This window comes from Heptranchias perlo, chromosome 1 (genome assembly GCF_035084215.1).
Source record: "Heptranchias perlo isolate sHepPer1 chromosome 1, sHepPer1.hap1, whole genome shotgun sequence".
NCBI classification, from domain to species: Eukaryota; Metazoa; Chordata; class Chondrichthyes; order Hexanchiformes; family Hexanchidae; genus Heptranchias; species Heptranchias perlo.
The window spans coordinates 115,302,216-115,318,520 of record NC_090325.1 but is presented as its reverse complement, the minus strand read 5'-3'; the positions used below and the strand labels follow the sequence as shown (position 1 = coordinate 115,318,520).

Sequence of the window (16,305 nt, the reverse complement as noted above, 5' to 3'; positions counted from 1 at the left end):
TTCCAATTAGTTCACATTTCTCTCAGTACTCCACTACCTTGTCCTTGGTAATTGATTCTAGAACTTTACCTGATAATGATATCAGACTAACTATAGTTACTCAGATCTCTCATAGGAATACAGTAGACCATTCAGCATCGCAAGCCTGTTCCACCATTCAGTTAGATCATGGCTGATCTGTACCTCAACTCCATTTACCCGCTTTTGCTCCCGAACCCTCGATACTCTTACCAAACTAGTCACGCGGTATTACTCCTTTTTCCAGCAAATCCCTAAATATCTCTGCCAGCGGAGCTGCTGGCTCATCCTTGAGCTCCTTATGAGTTCTTGGGTGTATTGAATCCAGCTCAGGTGCTTTACTTACTTAGATCTCATTCAAATATCTGGCCACCAACTCGGTAGTAGTGTTAATTTTATTATACATCTAATCTGTTTCTCTTAGATCATCCATTTTAACCCTGCCCTATGTTGTACTTTTCACTTGCAAATATTAAACTGGAGAACTCACTCAACCTCTTCACGAATTTTGACTCCTGTTTCTGTAGCCAGTGGCCTCATTGTCTCTTGTTGGGCATGATTTTAAATGGGAAAAAATGAGTGGGTTGGGCCAGTAAAAGTTTTAAAATTCTAAAACCCGCCCCCAACCCGCCAACTTCCGGTTTTCACGGAGGCGGGACGAGGGGCGGACAACCAACTCGCTATCAGGAGGCGGGTCGGTGATTAAAAGGTTTCAAGGAGGCTGCAGGCCTCCATTTTGACAGATTTTTGTTTTTAGCCCCTGGGGGCCGGGATTCCCAGGCCTTCTCCTTCACATCACGTGAGAGGAGGTGAGAAGGCCCGAAACTGCAGGCAAGTGCCTTTATAGCACTGCTTGTGGAGAAGCAGGAATGCTCCCCTCCAGGCCTAACAAGCCTACCTGCAACAACCCCACAAACAAGAACGACACCGCAGCCCCCACCCCCGATCTCAGATCCCCAACACCCGCTTCCTCCCCCCCTCCCACCTAACACTTACCTTTTCACATCCTCATCCTTCCTCTTCTCCCGTCCGACTGAGGCCAGCCTGTCGGGCGGGAAACCATCAAAAAAAAATGACGTCCTTACGTCAAGATCGTAAGGCTGTCTGGGAAACCCGTACTTCCAGGTTTCCCAACAGGAAACCCCCCCCCCACCCCCGATAAAATCATGCCCCTTAAGTTTTTCCTTTTCCTAATGATGCTTTTAATATTTTTATAATTGTTTTTATTTCCTTAGGAATTATAGATTCACATGCTTGCTTTGCACTTTTAACAATCATTTTACACTCCGAGTTTCTCTCATACTAATCCTTACCATCCTTTGTCTCCCAACAACTTAAAGAAATATCCATGATAGCTTCATCATGAAGGCCTGCTCGTTCTTTGCTCCCTCAGTAGAATTACTACTAAGCATTAGTTTTTCAACTGATGTAGTGTACTGTCAGTTCTTATTATCAAGACAGTCATTGGGCGGCGACAGTGCAATGGAGTATGGAATCAGAAGGATGGGTTGCCACTAGAAGTCGACCGTGGGGGGAAAAAAAACATTGGTACGACTCAGTATTTGCCAGCCCAATTCTTTGACAACAGACTACGGAATCCAATCTACAATGAAGCTCATGTGTGGCCACGTAATCTCATGAGACACTCTAAATAAAATGATTAATGGAAGCAAGTTAAAATGACCTTTCACCCTTTAGATAATAGTGAAGGTAATGTTAGCTAAGCTGAAATCCTTTGCCCACTACTCTTCCTCTAGTCATGTGTTCTTCCACTGCCGCCTCAATTATCTTTTCAAGACAAATGTCCACTTTTCATGACCTGATGTTTACACCCTCTTAGAAAATTATGCATCTGATTAAACAGCTCACTCAATTATAGCACAACTGCCCAACTCGATTCACAGTTAGATCAGGACCATACCCTTACTGAATATTCTAGAAATATCAAGGGGCTACTGCACGATGTCATAGCATCAAAAGAATCAATACATTTCTGGAGCAGGAGAATGAGTGGTGCAAGTTGACTAGTTTAAGAAAGAACTTGTATTGATATAGAACTTTTCATGTCCTCGGCATGTCCCAAAGCACTTTACAGCCAATTAAGTACTTTTTGTAGACAATGTAGTCACCATTGTCCACCTGAGAGGGCAGATGGGGCATCAGTTTAACATCTCATCAGAAAGATAGCACCTCCGTGTCATCCTAAATTACATACTCAAGTCTCTGGAGTGGGGCTTGAATCCATGACCTTCTGACTCAGATGTGAGAATGCTACCACTGAGTCAAAGTCGACACCTAGTCAACCAAAGTACGAATTTCAGGAAATCTTTTGTCACGTGAAGCCAATACAAGTGAGGTTTAGTGTCATATAATGACTATAAAACCTTGCTAGTTTTGGTCACAGGATGGAACCATCACACATGAATTTTGGACCACAAACTGTGTTACTTTACTTACAAAATGGAAAACAAAATGAAACCACCACAACAGCACTAATAAAATAAAGTGACAACAATAAATGTATCCATTTAGAGTAACTGAACGACAGCTATAAATTTTCATTTATCCACAAATATGGGGCAAGTTTTTCTCCAGTTTTGGCTGGATGTAAAACAAAGCAACTCATCAACTTGCATGGAAAATCAGAGAGTATTCCTCCATCTCCAATCTTTCAGATTCTTCCTGTTACATTTGATCCTATGTAGTCTGTTGTCGCTCTTCTCCACCCTACTAAAATACTATTTCACTTTCTACATCAGAAAAAGTTGTGTTTTATTCCCTTTTGGAGTAATGTCTCTGTTTAATGTTCATGTAATGGCCTCTAGAGACTGAAAAGTTGTTATAATTACTCAAAAATAATTTTACTTGCCAAATGCTGAGTAAACTTTACAATCTCTTCACTCCAGTAATGTCTAAAAACAGCAGTGATTTAAGTGGTAAAGACTATTTGGAGAGGGGTGAGGGAAGTCTTTAAATGTGTAACATAATCTTGAGGTTCTGATCACTACATGAACTGCTCAACGTTTACTATGCCTATAAATGTTCACGCTGCACTTCAGTCTTCTTTCTACATCAACAACTTGCATTGATGTAGCACCCTTAACATGGAAAAAACACAAGACACATCACAGAGCAGTGAGGGAAAAAAAAATGTCAACACAATGAATGAGTTATTAGGAGGATTGACAAAAGTCTAGTCAAGGAGGAAAGGAAGGTGGAAAGATGGAATGGTATAAGCATGGAATTTCAGTTTGTGGGGTCCAGGCAGCTGAAGGGACGGCTGCCACTGGTGGGGTGAAAGATAGGGGATGCATAAGAGGACAGAGTCGGAGGAATGGAGAGTTCGAGCAGAAGGGTGTAAAGCGTTAGATGAGGTTACAGCAATAGGAGTGGGGAGGGGACATGAAGGCATTTCAACACAAGGATGAAAATTTTATATTCGAGACACTGGAGAACAGAGAGCAGAGTAAACATCACCTCATAACATAGGGACATAAGGAACAGGAGTAGGCCATTCAGCCCCTCAGGCTTGCCCTCAGCCGTTCAATTAGATCACAGCTGATCTACACCTCCATTCCAAATCTTGATACCCTTACTGAACAAAAGTCTATCCAGGTGTCAGCTGTGGCTCAGTGGTAGCTCAGACTGAGTCAGAAGGTTGCAGGTGCAAGGCCCACTCTAGAGATTTGAGCACATAATCTAGGCTGACACTCCAGTGCAGTACTGAGGGAGTGCTGTACTGTTGAAGGTGCAATCTTTCAGATGAAACATTAAACGGAGGCCCAGTCTGCCCTCTCAGGATCCCGTGACACTATTTCGAAGAACAGGGAGTTTTTGTGTCCTGGTCAATATTTATCCCTCAACCAACATCACTAAAGCAGATTATCTAGTCATTATCATATTACTGTTTGTGGGACTTTGTTGTGCGCAAATTGGCTGCCACGTTTCCTATATTACAACAGTGACTACACTTTAGAAGTACTTTGTTGGCTGTACAGCGCTTTGGGATGTCCTGAGGTCGTGAAAGACGCTATATAAATGCAAGTCTTTCTTTCTTTCTATCTCAGTCTTAAAAGCTCCAACTGACCCAGCAACCACAGACTTTTGGGGGAACAGAGTTCCAAATTTCTATCACCCTTTGTGTGAAAAATTGCTTCCTGATTTTGCTCCTGAATGGTCTAGCTCTAATTTTAAGATTATGTCCCCTTGTTCTTGATTCCCCAATCAGAGGTAACCACAAAGGAATACTCCAAGGGAACTAAAGAACTATTTTTTTTCCATACAATTATTTACTTCATTTCATTTATTAACAGTGTTCATTAAATGTAACAGGTACATTATTTAATAACTGGTACTATTAATGAATGTCAAGTTACCCTAGGTAAAGTTGTACCTTTATATGGGAATTATTTCCACACAAACATTTTAAACAGCAAGTTCACTGAACAGTGGGAAGGGGAGGGTAAGATGGTTTGCAGTAAATGACTATCAGAAGAGAATGCTAGCATTTTAAAGTGCAATATCTGATTAACAAAGATCTATGAAATAAGTTGATACGATAAATGTTACGGTACCTGTGGATGCTCCAAAAGGAAATCCTGCTGTTTGTCCAGTTGTGGCAGTGGTAGTGGTTCCAAATGGGCCAAAACCTAGACAAAAAAATACATAATACAGCAAACACAAAATGTTAATTTAGATCACACTCACATTTTATTGTATTGCATTTTAAACAGTAAGGTTTTGGCAGTGCTGATGAAGGGTCACACTCGAAAGACTAATCTAAATTCCTCTTCACAGATCCTCAGCAACCAGCTCTGCAAGTCCAATGTTGTCTGTTTTTATTTCAAATTTCCAGCACTCCCAATTTTCCCTTGCAAAATTCTAGCAGCTGTTCTTTTTCTTAAAAGTACTTTCCCATTTTTTGGAAGAAAATGGTTGACCATGGGAGAACTTTGACGGAAGCTTTTAATCATCAGCATTCTTGCTATCATGGAGTTAGGGAGTCCCTCCCTGCTTGGTAACCACTGACAGGGAGCACCTTGCTGTGGCTCCACAGGAAACAGTGGGGAGGGGAGGGGAAGGGGGTGGCCATGATTTTAGTCTGCCCAGAGAGACCTGGAAAAATACACTACTGGCTGTGAAATCAGATTTCCCAGTTTGTAGTATGTTTTGGTGGGGTCCAACATTTCCAGAGAACCTCTCAGGCCAGTTTAAAATCAGCCCCCACATTGGTGATGTCACTTGAACAGCCCAGTAAGGATGGAGACCCAATTCAACAGTCTCAGTGCTGGTGAGAGAAAAAAAAAATCAAAACTCTAAAAGATTAATATTTTCTTCTCTATAAAATATTTGTTCTTTGGACAGAAAGGATCCTCCCCTAAGACTATCCCTCCCTTTCAAGTGTTAAGGATTGTGGAAAAGGTACAGAGTTCTTTCTGATTGACAAATATAACAGTGGACATAATAGGATATCTGGCCCAAGGTAAGAGACATTTCATCAGGATAATATTTGTAACATAGACTTTATAAGCAATGCTGTACAAGTGAATCATTTAGAATTTTAGTGGGAATTTTTTCTTTGAAATGTTTGCCGTTTCAGCTGTGGCTCAGTGGTCTCGCCTCTGAGTTAGAAGGTCTGGGGTTCAAGTCCAACTCCAGAGATTTGAGCACATAATCCAGGCTGACACTTCAGTGCAGTACTGAAGGAGTGCTACACTGTTGCATAAGCCATTAAACCGAGGCCTCATCTGCCTTCTCCAGTGAACGCAAAAGTTCCCTTGGCACTTTTCGAAGAAAAGCAAGGGAGTTCTCCCCAGTGCCCTGGACGATATTTATCCCTCAAACAAAATCTAAAACAGATTATCTGGTCATTATCCCATTGCTGTTTGTAGGACCCTGCTATGTGCAAATTAGCTGTTGCATTTCCTACGTTACAAAAGTACTTCATTGGCTGTAGGGTGCTTTGGGACGTCCTACGGTCGTGAACGGCGTGATATAAATGCAAGTCTTTCTTCCTTTCTTTTGTTTAACATTTAAGTGTGCAACAAATTTTAAATTAAACAAGTAGCTTTTTGTTTGTAAATCGGGCTACGTGGTATGCAACAATTTATTATACCTTCAGTAAACAGACATCCTTTGTGATACGAGAATTTGGCTTTATGGTGGTTGGTATCGTACTTGTATTCTTCAGCTGTTCCAGCTACAGTTTTGAGAGAGACTGGACATTTCTTAGTGAACCAGTTGTTTTAAAAACAACAATCTGGCAGCTTTCACGGTCATTTTTTCTGGTGTTAGCCCACTGATTTATTGAACTCAATTTCGCAACTTGCCATGATGGAACCTCTGGGTTATCCAGTGCCATAACCACTGCACGACTGTACCCATGAATACGGTTATGCAGTAATGCAAGCACCCACACAAAAATGTGAAAGCAGTTTTCACGCATTCACACTCACACCCCAAAAGTCAGACCCTCATACACACAAAAAGCAAGACCCCAATACACAAACAACAACAACTTGCATTTATATAGTGCTTTTAACATAGTAAAATGTCCCAAAGTGCCTTACAGGAGCATTATCAAACAAAATTTGACAGCGAGCCACATAAGGAGATATTAGGGCAGGGAAGAGGTAGGTTTTAAGCAGCGTCTTTAAGGAGGAGAGGTGGAGAGGTTTAAGGAGGGAATTCCAGAGCTCAGGGCCTAGGCAGCTGAAGGCACGGCCACCAATGGTGGAGCGATTAAAAATCGGGGATGAGCAAGAAGCAAGGGGTAAACAAGCAAAACTTCCTATACGCACAAAAGCAAGACCTCCAAAATTGAGACAACCCCTCCCCGCTCACCACCTTCCCCTCCGTGAAACCAGAAAACTTCAGCTCTTAAGTTCCCCAGCCTGAAACTGAAGAGGTTGCCCCCTAATTGTTGGATTTTGACAATTCAGGGAGCAGCCTTCGGGCGTGGAAATTTTTTTAAAAACTGGAGTTCAAAGCTGCTGACAGCAGATTTGTGCACAAATGCAAAGAAGATGGGAACCGGAAGAAGCTTTGGCGTAGGATCAAAGGAGCTCTTAGACAGCCCCGTCTTAGATCACTTTCATCGGTGAATCCCAACTTCCTATACCTTTGAGTGTATCTTCACTAGACTTCGATATCTAAGTAACCTTTCTGTTTATTATTGTAGCTTTTGGAATTATCCAGTGCCTCCACAGGATCACATTTTCAATAAGCAGTAGGGCATTGCAATATTAGGCCCGTCTTAAGTAGAACATAATACATGGATTTATTTAACAAAATATGAATAGGCGAATAGGTAAAAGTGTTGCAATAAAAATACCTAGATTCATCCATGTTCATGGTAGAAATCCAATTCAGATCCTCGGAAGGAAAACAGTAAGAGCTGGTCATCTAAATGCTAAGTTATTATTTTGCAAACAATTTTTGTATACGCAATGTTTATTTGCTTCTTGTATTTCTTAATGCTATAGGAGAGTGCTAGTCTGAACTATATCACTTAGAAATTCTAAACTGACTCTCAGATTCCAACAGCTACACCTCCTTATACCCAAAATGTGTTGCTGGGACTTTCTAAATTTGAAAACCTATCAAACACATTTGTAAAAAAAAGCATAGCTGTAATGCACATAACTAAACAAATCAGAGTCTATATTTGTTTGAAAGTAGTTTATTTCTTCCCTCAAGCTTTACAGACAACCAACAAAACTTGCAATATTTGTATTTAATTAAGCTTGGGACAAAATGCTGACTGGTTAGTTTTAAAAAAAAACTTTCTAACTAATGACTGAATTAAAGGGCCCTCTAAAAAAGCCAAAACAGGACAGAACTGCTTCACCTTTGCCACAATCCCTGCTTTCTGTCCCCTAACAATCGCTCTGTCCATGCAGCTGATTCTCTTTAATTTATAGGCCTTAATTTTCACCACAAGTTTGTAATGAGGGGCCTTGTCGAATACCTTCTGGAAATCCGTTTATCCAACCATCCTTTCCCTTTATGTATAACAAACTGTGATTTCCTCAAAATAAATCAATTAAATTATTCAAGCACTAAACGTTTGAAGAAGAGTTACCTAGTTTGAGAATTTGCCAAACTCACAAGGTCAGAAAGTTTGTCTGTTTCCAAGTTAAACACTAATTGCCTAAACTTACTAACCTTAAAAATTAGGAAACCATTTAGTTCAACTACCATTCTGCGAAAATTGAGATTGATTTAATTCGTAAAACAAACAAGAACATTTGTTTAAAAAGGGGGATAAACTGTTATCTTTTCAAAACAATATATTTTTTCATTTCAAAAATAGGAATGAAAGCAAAATCTGCAACACAGTCTCAGAGATCGATAGATTTCTAGATATCAAAGGCATCAAAGGATATGGGGATAGTGCAGGAATCTAACGTTGAGGTAGATCTTGTTGAATAGCGGAGCAGGCTCGAGGGGCTGGATGTCCTACTCCTGCTCCTATTTCTTATGTTCTTCCCTCGACTGGTTCTATTAGAGTTTAATTTATTTGTCCAAACTCAACAGGAATAAAGGTGGGAGTCATCATTATGAACTTGCATTTTATAAAGTGCCTTTCGCAACTTCAGAACGCCCCAAAGTGCTTCACGGCTAATGGAGCTATTCTGAAGTGGAGTCACTGTTGTAGTGTAGGGATACCCAGCAATCACTTTAGACACAGCAAGGTCCCGTAGACAACAATGAGATAAATGACCAGATAATTTTTTTTGTCTGGTGTTGGTTGAGGCGTAAATATTGGCCAGGACACCAGGAGAACTCCCCCACTCTTCTTCAAATAGTGCCAAGAGATCTTTTACGTCCACCTGAGAGGGAATGCGGAGCCGCAGTTTTAACAGTTCATCTGATTAGAGGTACAAATGGGCAAACATGTCAAAGTGGCAGCTACTAACTGGAACACCTTGGATAAATTGCACTAACACTGAAAACTCCATAATTAAATGGGTACCAAGGTCTGAAATCAGGCCACAACCTGAGCTGGCACACAATCACATTGATTTGGAAATTTTAACGTGGAGAAACATAAAGCAAATCAACCATGAGGTTAGTTTCACTCCAACAACTATCCAAATACATGCCACAAAGATAAGCACAGATGAGGGAGGCCTTTCTGCCCAGCTAGTTCATCTCTTCATGGAAACCCATGATCCATGATGACTCATTATGTCAGTGTAACCTCTCCCATTGCAGGCATGCGTGGCATGAGAAAGCAAGCTTTTACTTGTGAAAGGAAATGATGAAATAGGAAGCAATGGAAAAGGGGAAAAACAATTATGTTTAGTATGGAGCTGCTTCGCTCTGCACATCCAAAATATATGGGGCACCTGCACAACTCTACCTGTATAACTGTTGCATAAATCACCAGTTAACAATCAGTAAGCCACACAACATTGTAAAACCAGCAAATATTATGGGATGGTACGATTGTCGCATTTATTAAAAAAAGTCACTTCTCTCACTTAAATTCTGCTTGTCCCATGAATAACTGAAAAAGCCGACATACACACAGATATCAGAGCAACCTTGCAAAACCCAGACAGTAAAAACATCCACCAGTACATATTTGAGTTGACTGAGAAATATAGTGTTGCTCTGTGATGAGGACACGGTACTGCATACATTTTTTCCCACGTTTTACAGTCTAGTTTCACATAACGTACCATATAAGCTAACCATCTGGCTCTTACACGGACAGGCGGAGTTTGGGACCCAGCATCTACTAGTCAACTTTTGTAGACTAAAATCAACAGGAATTCAACTTTCCACCGACGTCGCTGGACAAACCATCATGGCTCAGTTGTAAAGGTCCTGCTCTGCCACAGGCTCCACGATCATTTTTCTGATTGGATTGGTCCCTCACCACCTCCCCCCGTTTCTACCTGATGCTTTGCTTGGGGATTAAATTCTGCTTCACTCTGCTGCAGGAAACAAAATGACAACTGGAAGTGACGTCGAACGAGTCCAGCTTATCGGCCTGTATTGTTATAAATTGAACTTAAGACATTGGTGGCCGAGAGGGACAGCGAACTCGCCATCTCACCACGCTGACATCAGGAACTCCCACCTACAGTGTGGAGCGTAGTTCGACCCCCAGAACAACAAGATCAGGTAGGTACCGAGAGTGCCGATGAAGATTGGGTCAGAAGAGTGTTCATGTCAACTGGGGGTGGGGTGGGAGGAGTGGAAGAGAAAATCAGAATGGGGAGAGGGAGAAGAGTGCCTCTATGTCACTGTGTACAGCAGTAGAAACAATTTAGCAATCAGATATAGCAACATACAATAGCTCACAATTTCTCCACTAAAGGTTAGGGAAAATCCCGGCAAATTTTGTTACGGTCTTCCACTATATTTACGTGCATTCCATTCCCCCCCTCCCCCCGGTTACTTCTGGGACAAAATGGAATGTTGGGTACACCTGCAGCTCAACTTAGGTCAAGCCCATGCCTCACTGAACTTCCAGTGTAACTACACATCACAGACATATATCCAGTACTGTTTTTGGGTTGTCAGCTTTTCTGGGGCAGTGTTAGTGTTTGCTAGCTTATTTTTTAAGTTGGCGTTGATTAATGTACATTGAACAGTTTCAAGGTCTGTCTGACTGGTCATAGTCCAGGTAAGAACACAGCAACCAAAAAGAACTGAAATTCTAAGAATCCTTTATTTACATAAAGCAGACAAATGGTGGGATTAAGTTAACATATGACAACACATCTGCAATTTCCTCATTTTTTTTTTAATACTCTGGGGTATCTCCAGGTCCTGGAGATTTGTCTATTATTTTCTCTTACCATTTTTAACAAAAACTTATATTAAATTCACCAAGTCCCCCCCGCCCCCCCAAAACCTATGTTCAGGTTCCCATGTACTGCTGGTATTTTGTCCTCTTTCTCTACTGTGAAAACAGATACAAAGTACTCATTTAACAGGTCTACTATTTCCTTATTGTCTATTATTGTCTCATCTGCATCTATCTTTAATGGGCCCACATTCCCTTTACCACCCTCTCTCTCTTTTTATAAAAATCTTTTGCTGTTAGCTCTGATACCCCTTGCAAGTTTTTTTCATATTCCCTTTTTGCACCTCTTATTATTTCCTTTGTTTCCCTTTATTGCTTTTTATAGCTCTCCCAGTCTGCTGAATTTCCATTTTTCCCTTGCATTTGTGTAAGTCTTTTCTTTTAGTTTGATACTATCTCTTACCTCATTTGTTGACCATGGTTGTTTAACTACACAAGTGGAACCTTTCCCTTTTAGGGGGATGTACTGGTTTTGTTTTGCACCAAAAAATTCCATGGAAACTTTCCACTACTTGTCTGTAGGTTTATCCATTAACAGCTCAGCCCAGTTTACTGTGATCAATTCATTTCTCATCACTTGCCTTAATTAAACTTAAAATCTTGGTTTGTGACTCTCCTTTCTCCCTCTCAAACCTAATATCAAATTCAATTATATTATGGTCACTATTCGCCAGATGTTCCCTTAAAGTCAGATCATTAACCAATTCTGGTTCGTAACATCACTAAATCTAGTATGGTCTGTTCCCTTGTCAGTTCTAAAATATATTGTTCTAGCAAACTGTCCTGGATACATTCTAGAAATTCATTGCCTTTACTCACTGTCCTGCCAGTCTATGTGAAAATTTAAATTTCCCATTATAACTTGTAAGCTTGTAACAGATTTCAAATTCATCAAATCATACGTGCAAACATTTAACAAAAGGAACTGTATCGGCAGTTTTACAATTCTGTGTAAGCAAAACCAATTTGGTTTCCTTGAAGGATGAAATATAATGCTTTCTTGTTTCAGACCGTACTATGTTATTATATCACGCACAAACCTGCAAAACCATATTAAATGCAAGTTATTGATTAAAATGCTCGCCTCTGGGGAAATGTTACAAAGAAAGTTTTGCCATTAGTATTTCTTCCAATAATTAAAGTATTACATGGTATAATTAACTTTTTTCCTGGTTATTTCTGATTTTTTTTTTAAACTATTTTTCTTTAAAACAGCCTCTGTAAGAAAATCAGAAGAACTTGCTAAGAGTTACTGAACCCAATAAGGGAGTTGAAATGACAAGGTCACCACCCATCGTGCCCTCCCCCACACCAAGAAATCAATGTGCGTCTCATTTGTCACGTCAGGCTTGGTAAATTCCACTCTGTTGGCAGCATTCATTGTTTAAACAAAAATGATCAACAGAAATTCATGGGGCAACAGAAAAAATGCTATGGTTAATCAGAATTTATTGTACTGGTTTCATTTTTAACAGGGGTAACGGTAGTGACAGTGCAACTTCATCCAAAAAGCATTGAGGAGGCTTAATGATTTAATGATTAGATGCCAACAACGAAATTTTTAAAAATAAAAGCATGTTAAGAAGTTAATCTCATAATAGATTTTTGTCCGAAATGATCCAATAATCAGAAAAATGAAGAAAAGCTGTTACAAATAGAAAAGATACTTGAATATACATAGAAGTCAATCAAATATAAAATGTCAACACAAGTTAAAGAAAGAAAAGTATTCCATGTGCATTTCTCAATACAACAAAATAGGAAAGCTTCCTAATATGACAGGTGAGAAGTTATCAAAAAAAGCCATTCTTTGCACTCACCCAATCCTTGAAAAGGCAGAACTGTAGAAAAATATTTGCATTACCTCCAAATCCTGAAGAAGCTGTTGTGGTCGTATTTCCGAAACCAAAACCAGCCTGTGCTGTGGTTTTGGCACAAAATGGACCGAAAGGAAATCCAGTGGTTCCTAAAAAGAACAGATTAATCACTGAGGATAGGCGTATAGGTTTTTGGGGGTGGGGGGGGGTCATGGGTCTGCATTGATGCGAAAGTTACAATTAAATTTAGGAATACTTCAGCTTTTAAGTATGCTGGGTAAAATATTCACTAGTCAAGGAATGGATGGCATTGTTCCTTAGAATATTATCCTTTCACCTATGTGATGTGAAATTAAATACAATGCAGACTGATGGAGTGAAAGTCTACTCCCTTTAATAGCTTTAAGGGTTCTAAGCACAATGACATAGAATCACAGTATGATACAGCATAGGAGGAGGCCACTCGGTATTCTCAAGCACAGTCTTGAACTGGACACAAGCCCGTAGCATAGAACCACCAATATCATACATTTTAATAGCTCTAAGGAAGTGTCTCCACCAAAATCATCATTCTCTTTCAGAAATCACCACGTGTTTCCAGCATTTTCTGGTTTTATTGCAAACTCTACAAACCCACAGAGAGAAAATTTTCATCCTTTCAGTGTAGGTTTGGTTCAAAACCAGGTGCCAAAGGGACCTGTGGCTAATCTATTACACTCCCCAGTCCAGTGTTCTTCCCCCACCACCATCACCATTACTACAACTCCTAATCTGAAAACAGAGCATCTGTACCATAATGGAGAGGTAAATGAACAAAAATATCACATTCAAGATTGCCAAGTTGTCTTCTCAGCATTTGTCAGTTCTGCCTATATCTGCTTTCAGTGATGCAGTCATTGCTTTCAAATCCATGCTCGGAGGGGACAGGAAGAAGAAGAGAAAAAAAAGTGGCCAGCTAAGTCATCCGCAGTATTTTGCTTTTGATTGAGTTCTGAGTTTGTTTTGGTTAATGCTCATTGAAGACCCTAAAAATGAAAGCTTCCACATCAGCCTGAAATATGGGAATGAACGGAATAAACTCTTTAAAAAATCAAATTTCTAGCGCCGAGTTTACATTGGTCACTTACAATTACAATGGACCAATATAAACCCATTACAAAATGATTTCCCAAATCAGCAGCAAACTCACAAAGCAGTATACTTGTAACAGGTGCCAATGTAAAACCAAAACACATGGCTACTGCCGAGCTAGGTCTGTATAGGTCGACAAAGTGCTTTGATTAACACTGTTACTGCTTGGGGTACCATCACCAGAAAAATACAAGTCCTACTTGTACGTTCCCCAATTTGCACGTGCACAGTTTAAGGTGGCTCTAACGAACAGAAACTGCACAACAATGGGCTTTTTATTTTACAGCCCCAGGCATAAAACCCAGCTCAGGAAGCAGCCCTTCAATAGAAAGTACCCTTTCTCTCCATCTAGCAATACAATCAGATAGGAGAAAATTTAGAATTAAGTGGGCCAAATTAATTACAGAAACAACTGAAATCCTAAGCCTCTAAAAAATACTGTAGTTCCTGTTCTGTAGCCGTTTAAAAGTTGTTAAGTGTCGAGACGCAGGGAGGATATTTGAAGTTCTTGTTGGGCCAGCTGCACTGCTACTTTTTAAATATTTTATGACAAGTTGTTGGAAACAGCTCCAACAGAGGTCCATCAACAAATGTTTATACAAAAAATTGTTTCTAATTAAGTTTGACATGTTAGAATTTGTAATTATGTGACATAATAATAACGTTTTAAAAAAAAACTTTTTCCGTAACATTCCTCTCCTGAAGGAACCGGCATGCCAGGAAACAGCTCCACAGACAAAACCCTCTAATACCTCACCTGTGCATTAGCACAAAATAAAAGTAGTTTGATTATCACAAAACATGTCTGTGACTGTCCACAATTTTCACGGATTTCCATGATTTGTCATCCCCCCCCCCCCCATGACTAACCTACTATTTCCTCAAAATTTACCATGACAAAATTACAGTCCTATTCACAAGACTATTGGCCTAAATTTAAAACTTTTCGTTCAGTTATACTTGTCGTTCCCCGACCCAAAATGTCTCCAATAAAAACAGACAGGCAGTGCACAGTAAATAATTCAGCAACAAAAACAGAAAGTGCTAGAAACAGCAGGTCAGGCAGCATCTGTGGAGAGCACAGAGGAGTTACCATTAACCTGTAAAGAGAAAATATAGTTTAATGTTCTGACGAAGAATCTCTACCCCAAAGGTTAGCCTATTTTCCTAATGCTGACAGACTTTCTGTATATTTATAGGGACAGTAGTAGGCCATTCAGCCCCTCGAGCCTGTTCCACCATTCAATTAGATCATGCCTGATCTGTATCTCAACCTCATTTACCTGCCTTTGAACCATATCTCTTGATACCATTGACCAACAAAAATCTATTGATCTCAGTATTGAAAGTTTTAATTGACCCAGCATGCACATCCTTTTGGAGGGGGCGAGTTCCAGATTTCCACAACCCTTTGTGTGAAGAAGTGCTTCCTGATTTCACTCCTAAATGGCCCAGCTCTAATTTTTTTTAAGATGATGCCCTCTTGTTCTGGACTCTCCCACCAGATGAAACAGATTCTTTTTATCTACCCTGTAGAATCATTTTATCACAAACACCTCGATAAGATCCCTCCTCAATCTTCTAAACTCAAGGGCATGCAAGCCAAGTTTACGAAACCCATCCTGACCGTTTAACCCTTTTAGCCCCTGTATCATTCTAGTGAATCTGTGCTGTAACCCCCTTCAAGGCGAATATATCCTTCCTGAGGTGCGGTGCTCAGAACTGAGCCCAGTACTCCAAATGGGGTCTGACCAAGGCTTTGTATTTCTATATCATGCTCCATGTGCAGTTTTTATCTCCCTCCCTGGCTCTGGTCACACTGCAGGCGACAATTCCATTCCATTGTCTCCCAGATCCGGGCCACGTTCTAAACGTCAACAATCTCAGAGCTCGAGCCAGGAACCCTGGACCAGGCCTCGCGCCATCGGGTGCAACATGAACGCAGCGAACTTCCTCCGCCAGCTGGGGGGCTGACGGTGAGCGCCGGGTTACATTTCTTTTCAATCCGATTTCGTCCGTTCAACCCCAGTCTTTTTGTTCTCTTGCCCCTCGACTCACCCGTGCTCCCACCGCCCAGATTAAACGCCATGGTACAGCGCGCCGCTCCGTCACTACATTACGATCCGGGTGGAGTGACAGCAGCACCATTAAAACGTTCCGCCTGTCTTTCTGCACCCGGGGTCTTTAGTCAGGCCCCCACCATTGTTGATTCGTTTCATTTGATCAAATTCGACAAGGTGGGAATTTCATGCACTAAGCGAAAACATATGCATTGATCTAGATATTCATTTCTTCCTAGTGTCTGTAACATTACTGATGCGTAGGAGTGGGGTATGTTGTCACAAAGAAGCATGGCATGAGGCGTTTATATATATATATAAAACACAGAAAAGGCTACAGCTAAATTTCATGAGAATTGTTGAATTAACAGTTCCGTTGGAAAGAATGGGGAATTGTTTTAAAACTGTGAAATACATCTGAATTGTTACGTTTTATTGATGGAATAGTGAAAGA

The 16,305-nt window shown here is 40.5% G+C and overlaps 1 protein-coding gene across 3 annotated transcripts in view; it reads right to left on the bottom strand.

Annotated features, from left to right (window-relative positions):
* The window catches only part of nup54 (nucleoporin 54), a 50,619-nt gene extending 34,675 nt beyond the window's left edge, over positions 1-15,944 (bottom strand). For 2 of the 3 annotated variants that reach the window (XM_067990238.1, XM_067990222.1), the window contains exons 1-3: positions 15,850-15,944; positions 12,708-12,809; positions 4,593-4,667 (exon numbers count right to left, since the gene is read on the bottom strand). In XM_067990238.1, coding sequence (XP_067846339.1) covers positions 4,593-4,667; positions 12,708-12,809; positions 15,850-15,880 — 208 coding nt within the window. In that variant the 5' untranslated portion in view covers positions 15,881-15,944. The remainder of the gene's footprint in view (positions 1-4,592; positions 4,668-12,707; positions 12,810-15,849) is intronic. The other variant, XM_067990231.1, reaches the window with a different exon arrangement.
* Positions 15,945-16,305: the final 361 nt, after the last annotated feature.